Raw genomic sequence first — 11,526 nt, 5'->3', positions numbered from 1 at the left:
TTGCTGAACTCGGCTCAACCCTGCCTCACACAACCGGGATTTGAATCCGGATGGGAAGACGCTGAGCACCCTCCTCTCGCACTGGTGCTGGGGCTCAGCGCTTGGCACGATTCAGCCACGTAGCTCTGGCCACCACCCAATATTATTTCCACTGAAACTGGGGACAGGCTTCTTGCTGATTTTTGTAGGTGCAGGATCACTTTATTAGCAATACCGCATGGGCCTTGACGGAGGGGGTTGCTCTTGCCTTCTTCCCATTGGGGGGTCCATGGGCGCCATGTACCTGGGGCTGCTCCTCATCAGCCTGCTTGGGAGCTGGTGGGAATAGCCTGTGCTCTAGCACAGGGTAGACCACGTACAGGAAAATGGGAGGCAGGCAGAAACAGCTCATCTGGCTGATGTCTTCATCCATTCCCTAGCACTGAATAGAAAACCTCTGATCTAGGGGAAAAGAAAACTTAAAGATGAAAGAACACAAAAATAGAGCAAAAACGTGACCTTTACTGCTTTTTCATCTCCCGCTGTTTTGACTAAAGAACCTGATCTGTAAGTGCAGCTAACTCCAGAGACGAACGTACTCTTTCACAGTCTTGTGTGTGTGCAGCACTAGAACAAAGTCACAATTACAGGTGCAAAGGAACAACGTTACGGTCCTCAGAAGACCTACTCTGTGCACTCACCAACAGCTTGAGTTTGCTGATAAAGTTAAGCAAAGAGGTTCATTCTTCTTGAGCACAAATGAAAATCCATCAAAGCAGCTTCTATTACAGAGAGATTCTAAACTGACATAAATAATTATAGTCTTGATTAAAAATAATATATTATTCTAGATTTTTGTTTTTTTAGTTTTCATGTAAAACCCCTATACTCTTGACATCTAGGAACAAAGACAAAATAAAAACCAGGCACTTGCTGTGCCTTCTCAAGCACTATTGTGGTGTTTAAGGGACACAGAGGAACTTAACAAATGAGATTAATGCCTACAGTGGAAAACGAGAGGAGTTCTTCATGCCGTTGGCTTTTTCAAGTCTCGGATTTGCTTAATTAGGTAGTTCTTCTCATCAGTGAATTGTTCATCATCCGTCCTCTCCTTCTGGAAATTGCTCAGAAACTCAATTAGCTTAGGTTGGTTTTTCAACAGGATCTCCACAATAGGCTGTGTTTTGTTTGGACTGGCCACAAAAACCTAACATGCAAACAAAACCAGGCACATCAAGACACAGAGAGAGAGAGAGAGGGAGGGAGAGGGAGAGGAACATCAGTCACAACATCCCCGTAAGTTATTTTCTAACAAGTCACCTGAAGGCTGGCAGGCAGATACTCTGCTGCTACACACCTTGTCCCAAGGCAGAGAGAGAGGAGTTACAAACATGTTGGTTCAAGAGCAAACTGAAGTAAAGCTATGCCTGTGTGTGATATCGCTTCCCTTTAATTTTGCTCTTTGTTGATAAAAGCATTTGACTGTAAACCCAGCTGTTGAGAGCGAGCTATCAATTCTCAGCCTCTTCCACATGCAAGACTTAAATACACAGAAATTAATTATCAGGAGAATGGAAAAGCTTTGTGTCAGTATTGATATCATTTCCATACTAAACCAGGTCTAAAATTAGACTTGCCAACTTTGTTTTGGTTTGGAAAAATAAGTCAGAGGCTCCACTTCCCTCTGCCTAATCCATTCATGGGAGCGTGGAAATTTCCAGCAGCAGGAGCAGGAGCAGGAGCGCCATGGTGTGCCCAGCGCCTTCGCTGCCCTTGCCGAGCAGAGGAGGGTGGCAATGCAGGGAGGTGATGTGAGACACAGATACTCACCTGGCACAGCCAGCCCAGCGCTGTGGGCTTACTGGTCTTCTCAGATAGCAGTTTTTAAGGATAAACCTAGCCGTGCTCTGATTTTTCCTCCTGTAATGCCTAAAGCCACAGAGTTTTCCAGCTCTGAACACGACCCCCTGTGCTGTGACACTGTTTCTTTAACATTTTCTCTGCCTCACACGTGGGCTGACGACAGGAAACTTAAGGCCGGTTGTAAAGGCCAGCGATGACAAGCTCTTCCCAGGGACCTCAGGGTGCCACGGAGATGGGGGCTCTGCGGACGTCAGTCAGGAGGGGCAGACGGGGCAGGGGGCCGGTGGTGCGAACACACGGACAGCACACCCCCGGCCACCCCGAGAGGAGCTCTCACATCTGGCTCACACTGAGGTTACCATGGCTGGTCAACAAAACACCGCCCGAGCACTTGTGCAACGACATAAATAACTCGAGTTATTCTCTACCCGACGAGAAGAAATTAAGGATGGACAGGACTGGAAAATGTCCAGTTTCCCTCCAAGCCTGTTCAAACCCGAATGAAAACAAACATCTGCTGACAGCACAGAATGGCACGTTGTCCGGCAGAGCGCAGGCGGCGCCACCACTTGACCGGCCCCGGGGCCGCTGGCTCCAGACCTGGGCCTCTTCTGCAGGTTCATTTATCTCCGCTGAGATTGTGCCCACATGAAAACCCGGGCCACGTGCAGCTGCGCAGGGAGCTGCCGCGTTACGTGATGAGGAACACGCACACACCGTCCTAGGGGGCTGCCTTACAGCCCCTTGCCCCCAGAAACAACGCCTGGTAAAGCCTGGGACAGGATTCAGACCAGACACATCGTTAGGCTTCATACATCCCAATTAGGGGATGTTACACGAATGGTGTGGAAAATGCCACACGTGGGGAATGTGTGGAAGGAATGGGGCTTGGCACACATCAACACTACCACACTAAGTACTTCTGCCCAGACAGGGAGGTAAGACTATTTTTTTTATTCTGTAAAGGTGAGGCAAAGCATCTGCTCTTAAACCCTGGCATCCTGATGCCATAAGAGCCCTAATCCCTGCCTAAGCTTTTGTCTCCTCTGGACCCCTCCTCCTCAGGTTGCTCCTAGGAGTCCCTGCTTCAAGGTACTTTTCCCTCTGCTCTGGGGAAAGAGCTGCAACCTCTGCCATGCTGGGTGAATGCTCCCAGGCCCCAAGTCTTTTACAAAGGTTTCCTTGATCTAGTGGCCAGGCTGCGGTCCCTGTGACAGTATAGTACCTACAGTTATTCACACCATCTTTGCACAGGCCTCCACATTGCCTTTCTCTGATTTCCCTGAACTACAATCTCAAATAATTTCTTTTTATGCCTACTTGCCATCTAAAACTTATTAAGTACCACCAACAGCCCCAACTCCCAAGGATTCCTTCAGAGCAGGCACTCTAAAATAACAGCTTTCCTGCGAGATGCTCCAAGTACTCCAAGTGCAACATCGTCAATCGTATCCTGGGCTGCATCCAAAGCAGCGTGGCCAGCAGGTCGAGGGAGGTGATTCTGCCCCTCTACTCTGCTCTGGTGAGACCCCACCTGGAGTACTGCGTCCAGCTCTGGAGCCCTCAGCATAATAAAGACACGGACCTGTTGGAGCGGGTCCAGGAGAGGGCCACGAAAATGGTCAGGGGGATGGAACACCTCTGCTATGAAGAAAGGCTGAGAGAGTTGGGGTTGTTCAGCCTAGAGAAGAGAAGGCTTTGGGGAGACCTTATTGCAGCCTATCAGTACTTAAAGGGGGCTTATAAAAAAGATGGTGGCAAACTTTTTAGCAGGGCCTGTAGTGACAGGACAAGGGGGAATGGCTTTAAACTAAAAGGGGGTAGAGGTAGGCTAGTTATAAGGAAGACATTTTTTACGCTGAGGGTGGTGAAGCACTGGCAGAGGTTGCCCAGAGAGGTGGTGGATGCCCCATCCCTGGAAACCTTCAAGGTGAGGTTGGCCGGGGCTCTGAGCAACCTGATCTAGTTGAAGATGTCCCTGCCCACGGCAGGGGCGTTGGACTAGATGACCTTTAGAGGTCCCTTCCAACCCAGACTATTCTGTGATTCTATGATCTTACCAGGGACACATCTATCTGTGGGTGGGACAGCCAGTTCACAGCTCTCACTACACTTGATGGACTGTTGATAGCTGACTGTTCTGTCGCTGCCTGCAGCATCTGAAAGCAATATCCCTTCCCTTGCAAATAATTTTGATGTGCTGCTATTGATGCGTTGGCTCCCCATATGAGAAATAAAGGGTTTGGGGGTATAAATCACTACTGAATGTACTTTACAGCTTCCAGTCTGTGCCTTAGCTAAGGAATATGAATCTTGAAATCTCATGGGTACGAATGTTTAGCTCTGGCTGAGACTGCGGCAGTTCATGCTCTCAGCTCGAGCAGCCCCACGATGCAGCTTCCCACGTGCTGACCTACAGCAGGTCACCATGCTGATGGAGGCTGGATACTTCCAGGATTTGGACCGTGATTAAGCCCTAAATCGTCTGGACAAGCTTCCTTTGAGAAAAGCAGTAAGCCTACGGCCAGGGGTGAGGAACATGACCGTTACAGATCTGCATTAAAAGTTTTTCATTTTGGAGTTCAGTTCCCTCTTTGTGACCAGGAGAAGAAAACGATCAAGTAAACTGACAGGACCCATATTTTCAGAAATAATCTGATTACAGCCTGACCTGGACGTGCTGAACATCTTCCTTCAATGAATATTAGGCCTTCTTATAAAGATAACTGAAGGCTGACTCGCAAAATGAAGAAATCTAAATCATTCTTCTTGTAAAGCTATCTGGTCTGAAAACAGAACTGCAAGGTTGTAGTAAATACCAGTGTTTCATATTGGTCCTACAACTGGTACTACCAGAGCAAATAATTAAAGAACTTAGTTTAATAGAAGACATCACATCCTGTTTATCTTCCTGCTCGATTAGTTATAGATTATAATCTTCCCTTTGCCAAACTGTCAAACTGAACATTCAAACACAGATCATCTTGACTGCCAGTCTTGCTCCGTGTCAACAGGGACTCGTAAAGAGAGAATGTTAAAGGACCAAAAAATTCCTGAAATGCTATTCAATATTTCAGCTAAGCAAACAGAATCAAGTCTGCCAGCATCAACTAATCAGCTTCACAAAGCCCAGCATTAGGACCACCGTAAGGCTTTACTTTTAGAAGAGCCCCCCACATTCATAACTCTGTATTGTCACAGAGGAGGAGATAAATCCCTGAAAACAGAAATAATTTTTAATGCTATCTGGAACATTTCTACTAAAATGAAGTATTAACTGAAGCTAAAACACTTCACAGAGAACGTTGTTTAACCTATGGTTTTATTATGAAGGGTTGCATGTTCTAGAGCACTTAGTTCAGATATATGAGAGAGACAGAGACCAAAATAAAGAAAGAACTCATATTAAAATTCCAACTCTAAACATAGCTGTTTCGGCACAGTTCCATTGTGTGAATATTTGCAAAAGACTTGGAATGAAAATCAACTCTGAAGCTTCAAAAGTTGTCCAAAGTGGACCTGTTGCTGTCTTCTCCATTAAAAGTCATACACTGGATTTCTTCAAATACCAAAATCACTTGATTAGAGAACCTGACCTTGTTTCCTTACAATTAATAACCAGGCATCACCACCCTCTGGGACTACAGCAGAGCAAAAGCGATTACAGACATTGGATACCCTGGATTAGGTATTTTAAGACTTACTCTGGGGTCATGCACAATCTTACTGTGTCAGGAAACTGCACACAAAAGTGCCTTACAGTTCATGTTGCTTATAGTGTAATGCTTCGCATAACACTTCTTGCCCTATATACTCTCCAGCTAAGAAACAGAGAGGACACATCCCCACAGACGTGGTTTCAGCTTCATACCAAGTGGAAACTGTCAGTACAGTCAAATTATGTGAGACCATTTGCAGAGCAAGCTGCAGGAGGTAGCTCTGTAATGTGCACGAAAGAGAACGGAAAAATGAAACTAAGGTCACAAAACACAGTGTACCCATTCTATTTTTAGATTTAAACAGTAAAATATATCTTGCTAAATGTCTGCTTAAGAACAAGAAAGTTGCATAATCCCAATTCACCGCTACAGGGTGTTTTCCTCAAAATAATCTAATTGTTTATGTGAAAGCCAAGAGAGCTTGTTATTAGCCTTTATTTGTAAATGCATAAGGTCAAAGAAATACCCGCACCACGTTCACATATGTCTGACAGATTTGGTCTCCCCTACAGGCAAACTCAAAGCAGGCTCCACTAACAACAGTCACAAATCCATCACAGGAGCTGAAGAGCCCTTCCCAATATTTGGTCCTCAAAGGGTGCATGCTCAAGACTGAGACCTCTCCACTGAAATCAGCGCAGAGAAGAACCGGTGACTCTCAAAGCCTACAACTCTAGGTAACCCCATTGGGTTATTTACAGAGGAGGAGGAAAGGGGTGAGGTGTGTTAGCTTTTCCTGATGATTAAATACTGGCTAATCCTCATGCATACATTGTCTGGGACATCCAGCTTTACAAAGCAGCCGCAGGCCTTTAGGATGGTGCCGCAAGGCAGAAGCTCCATTTTGCTCAGGCAAAAGGAAGAGAAGGAGCTGGAACTAGGAGGAAGATCAAGCATTCAATGGAGAATGGAAGGAGGCACTGCAAGTGGGCGCTCTCTTTGTCTTCAATTTCCCATCCTGGATGAGTGAAATGTTCTCAGAGCTTGAAGGGGTACTGGCATTTTCAGCTACGACATGTTCCTGCAAAATATTTTTGCACTAGAGGTGCTCATCATTTTCATCTCTATCTTACAGTTTTGAATCTTCGATAATTAGAAATTGCCTCAAGAAGGTAAGAGTCATATGCCTTTTTTGGGGTCAGCTGGGGCCTGGGAGTGTTGGAATCTGGATGCTTACAAAACAAGCACTTTTTCATTTCAGCTGTGTCTAACTGGTGAAACATCTAAATCAGGTAATTTAAACCCAAATCTTTTGGCAGCACAGACAGAGCAGCAAGTGTCCACTTCTCAGCAGACCTTTGATTTCAGATCACTGTGGTTAGCCTACTGTAATTTCAACCAGGACTGCACAGGTATTTTGCAAGCACAATTTAAAAATGCAGGCACAGTTTAAAATTTATGAGATTAAAAGCTGAGCACAAGATTCCTCTCCGAGTTACATTAACATGGAATTATTACAGCTGACAAGAACCGGGCTGAGGGACACTAACCCAGAAACAGGAGGCAGGGACACTGCAGAACAGGGCACAACCAGCCAATAGTGTTTTCCCCCATTCTCTTAAATATTTAAGGATTTCCTTTAGTAGTTCTCAAGAAGTTAGAATTCAATTTAAGAAGTGAAATAAGAGGAAAACGCTCTTCTCTGACCCTCTCTACAAAGCTAATTCACAATGCAATTTTCTGTAACATACCCTATAACTACCCTGCCCACCAGGGAGAAGCTGAGTGCTTCTACATCCAGCTAGCCCAGATCCTCAGTGAGGACCTAAAAGGGGAGCTCTGCTGCACCTCTGGAGTTACTCCAGTGCGCTGCTGGTAGTTATAAACAGTTTCCAGCTGATCAGGTTTTGCTCTGAGTCTGCAATTTCCCCACAATGAGCACTGTGCATGTGAGATAGCGTGAGGCACACCATGGCACCGCTTAAATGCTGCTGACGGGTACCGCTGGAAAAAACCAACAACATCCCATGGAGGTTACTATCTGAGGACAGAGTTTGGCCCTTTGAACTGAAGAGACAGAACATTAACACCACGCACTGTTTGTTTTGCTGGGTACCCGAAGGCCTCAGCATTATGTCCACATGGTAGCAGTTGCAAGCGGTCAAGCAAGGCTGAGCCTACAATATCTCCACTCTAACTGGAAATGGGATGCAACACACTGGAAAAGGAAAGGAAGGGAGGAATGGGAAGCCAGAATGGGAGAAACAGCAATGCATGACATGGTTGCACACTGGAATCCTTTCAAGTTATTCCAAATCCTTTCAAATGCCTCTTAAAATAAGCAAAATCAGCTGTTCCCAAGGCCTGGGTCATGCCTATCATTAATTCAGGAACAGCAACTCATGTGTTTCATACATAAAAATCTGGCATTTATTCACAGAGTGGCTAAGAGACTCCAATCCTCTGATTTCTTCCCTCCATAGGCACCTCAAAGGCTGCAAGTGTTTGGAGCCTGACTGCTCTCTTATCTTGGAGCCACATACCTCCTGATAAGGAGGAGGAGTAGAAGTTACTCACAGTGGTTCAGCTGACTATGGAGGAAGTCAGCAAGGGAACAGCTTACCAAGCTGCTTATTTCAGGGAGGGATTTTTTTTTTTTAATCCTCCTTGAAGCTTTTTTTTGGGGGGGAATCAAAAAGGTTTTTGGAGAAGCCACATATCCTCTAAGCCTCCACACTGAAAATCTGAAAGCTTTTTTCCAAATCAGAAATGGTAGAAGTACGAAACTCAACAAGTAACCCTAAATTTGTGGAGGATGATGTAACCTTTTCACAATAGCATGCCTTTTGGCGTGATCTGGTATCTTTCTTAACCATCTTGGGGAAGAATATCCTTACAGGCTCAATATTCCACTTCTGAAAATCATTAACAACTGTATTTACATAGCTTGAAATTAATGTGTTCATTCCAAATTAAAGGTAGTTTTGCATAATAACAATCCAACTCACCCTCTGTCCCAGAGGAGAGAATTCTTTTGATAGGAAAACAGTAAACTTTTCTCTTATTAACATTAATCATCATGAAAAAAGGGACACTGGGTCTGGTAATTGTTTAAGATGGCATTAATGATCACTGCAAAAGGACAGAAGGATTAAACTCATTTCAAGCTCAGATTTACCAAATCTTTTTAATACCTTTAAAAGCAAATTGTGTTCATACTGATGCACAGCACTAGCACCATCTACTTTTGGTCTTAATGTAGAGTTTTAGGACTTTTTTTTTTAATCTTTGCCCAGAATCACATGGTAAAATGACCTAAGAGTTGGGGGAAGGTACCCTGGATACGACCTAGAAGCTGTGTATTTTGTTACCCGTAGCATCTACCTCATCGCTACTTGAGTGACTACCCTCAGCCCAAACCAAAATGATGCTGCTTTAGATCTCACCTGAAGGAAAGCAAACAGAAATCAGAGGCTGAGTGATAGAAAGGTTTTCAAGGCATTCTCAAATACTGGAAGTGACTGTAAACCCCAACCTTTGCCTTAATTTTCTGGGCTTTCTCCTGCCCACCCTGAAAGACACTTTTCTGAGGAAAAGAGGAAGTCTGACACCTCTACAGCTCATACTAGCTCACCTTGAACACGTGGAATGCTTCAAACTGAATGTTGGGGCTTTTATCTCGCAGCAAGTTCATCATCAGCTTCAGATTTTCTGGTTTGCTGATGTATTTTGTCATGATGGCAAAGTTGTGTCGGTCCAGAATCAATTCACCCAGCAGCTATAGAGACAATTAAAAAAACCCTCAGGTTTTTCAGTGCACCACATTATTTGTGAATGTAAAGAAAGCAGCAACATGTTTTAATGCTTGCCTAAGAGGTTTCAATGTCACTACCTTTAAAAAAAAAGTAACTACATTTGTTATCATGCAGTGAGTTACTTAATGCCCAGTAATGCTCATCTTCTAAATACTACAGAGAGGGATCCCACATATGGCTGGGTGTAATAGGAGCTGGTGTGAGCCAGCTAGGACAGAAGCAAGTGTAGTGCAGCTGTCCCACGAAGACACCTTCATTTCATTTGGACGTTACATTAACACGCTTATCTGCTCCCATCTGCAGGTCATGTCAGACTTGGTGCTGTAGCAGCAAGCAGCACCAGACAAACAAGAGACTATCACATTACTCGCAAGTTCATTTTAACCTACGTTCTGAACCAAAGTACAGATTTGAGGTCAGAGGAAAAATGATAGTGCTTGTTCCATAGAAACGGCCCAATGCTTCGCCAGAGATCCAGGAAATAAAAGTCACAGTGAGCTCTTGTGCATCGTAAGAGCAGCATCCCCAAGCACTTATTTCTTTTTTGTTAGAAAGTACGTGGCTGCTCCATTGCCATACATGCATCTTGATATTCTGCATAATGTGGAGTTCAAATTTAGAAGGAAAGTGCTGAGAAACTTTACTTTACCTTCAAAGACTGTCTCTTTGTTACATAATTCTCAGAATGAAGGAGTTTTTCATAATCCTCAAAGATCTAGAGTAACAAGAAAACACAAATGCATCCAATTCATGTCCATCCTTCCTCCTCCCGGTCCTTCCCACCCCAGAGGAGCAGCAGAGGCCACAGCAGTGCCACACTCTAACACTTCACTGCAATGCCAGGCCCAGCTCTCATGGCCTTTTTTCTTGGCTGCTTATCATGCAGTGCATTAATGCCCAGGAACACTCCTCTTCCAAATACTGCAGAGAGGGATACCACATATGGACTGGAAGTATCAGGAGCTAATGCGAGCCAACTAGGACAGAAGTAAGCCAGTGCCTGTACAGACTTCTCTCACAAGAGGGTGAATCTGCTGGCAGGACACATGGGTCCAGCATGTAACATCCACCCTCTCATATCGTGGTCATGACTTGCTTTGTGATTTAACGCAATACCCCGAACGGGTGACAGTGCATCCCATCCTGGCGTATGCCAAAAACTCCTTTTGTGAGTGCCACCTGCCTTGAGCAGCTCATTAAAGCCGTTTTCCCAATGAGGGTCACTAGGAGTCAGTGCTGGCTTTTGCGGGATTGGGCCAAGGGAACCTTGTGGTCAAGGAGACTGAGAGAGAAGGCTATGATGTGTTCAAACCATCTACCAAACAAGCAAAAAAACCCAACACTGCTGTCCAAAAATCATCTAAAAAATGCTCGCTTCCACAATTTATACTTAAAATTTTACATGTTAAATAAAGGTAGAACGGGGACTGTTCCAATGCAGTGCTCCAGCACTAAGAGAAAAGATTAGCAGAGACACTAATTTTGCTCCAGTTAAGCTGCATTTGTGACTCAGCAATAACAAGTCTGATCTTTATTTAACATTCTTGGTAACTCTAGAATGAAAGAAACAGTCTTCCGCCTTTTCAATTTGGCAATGAAATAAAGAATACCTCGTAACATGAGAACATAACCCGTAGTATAATTCCATGATCTGTATCAGTCCAATTTTAGTTGATTCCAATGGAATTTTTCTGACCCACATTTGGTTCAAAACCGAGCCAAAAAATCAACATGAAAAATGGCATGAAACCAAGGGACTAATTGCCTTAGGATGGTAAGAGGAATACTCACACCTCAGACCCCCAGTTAGGTACATGTAATTTCCAGAAATGCTAAAACTTCTTCTAGTAACTCTTCTCCTCTGTCCCAAAGTATTATGTATGACGCCGGTATGGCCCTATCGGTGCTGGAATATCACAAAACTCTTTAAAAATGTGCACTCTTTTTTCCCCATGATCTATTTACATACAAAGTTGACAGTTCCATTCACATATGAGGAGATATGATGCATGCAGAGAGGAACAAAACTTGCCTTTAAACTATGAGTGCTCCTGAAACCTTAGCATGTGTCCCCGTGTGTGTCCAGAGGGTGTACCTGTACGTGCTGGTTTTGGCTGGGATAGAGTTAATTTTCTTCACAGTAGCTAGTATGGGGCTATGGTTTGGATTTGTGCTGGAAACAGTGTTGATAACACAGGGATATTTTCGTT

At 44.5% G+C, this 11,526-nt stretch overlaps 1 protein-coding gene across 1 annotated transcript in view; it reads right to left on the bottom strand.

The window, feature by feature from the left end:
* Nucleotides 1-11,526, bottom strand: part of CAB39L (calcium binding protein 39-like) — a 47,988-nt gene continuing 36,462 nt past the window's right edge. The window contains exons 7-9 of the mRNA XM_009319954.1: nucleotides 9,966-10,031; nucleotides 9,136-9,279; nucleotides 1-1,186 (exon numbers count right to left, since the gene is read on the bottom strand). Coding sequence (XP_009318229.1) covers nucleotides 1,007-1,186; nucleotides 9,136-9,279; nucleotides 9,966-10,031 — 390 coding nt within the window. The 3' untranslated portion in view covers nucleotides 1-1,006. The remainder of the gene's footprint in view (nucleotides 1,187-9,135; nucleotides 9,280-9,965; nucleotides 10,032-11,526) is intronic.

The sequence above is a fragment of the Pygoscelis adeliae genome, unplaced genomic scaffold (genome assembly GCF_000699105.1).
Source record: "Pygoscelis adeliae isolate BGI_AS28 unplaced genomic scaffold, ASM69910v1 Scaffold32, whole genome shotgun sequence".
In the NCBI taxonomy this organism is placed as follows: domain Eukaryota; kingdom Metazoa; phylum Chordata; class Aves; order Sphenisciformes; family Spheniscidae; genus Pygoscelis; species Pygoscelis adeliae.
Note: the sequence above shows the minus strand (reverse complement) of the source record. Positions and strands in the feature narration are given on the sequence as shown.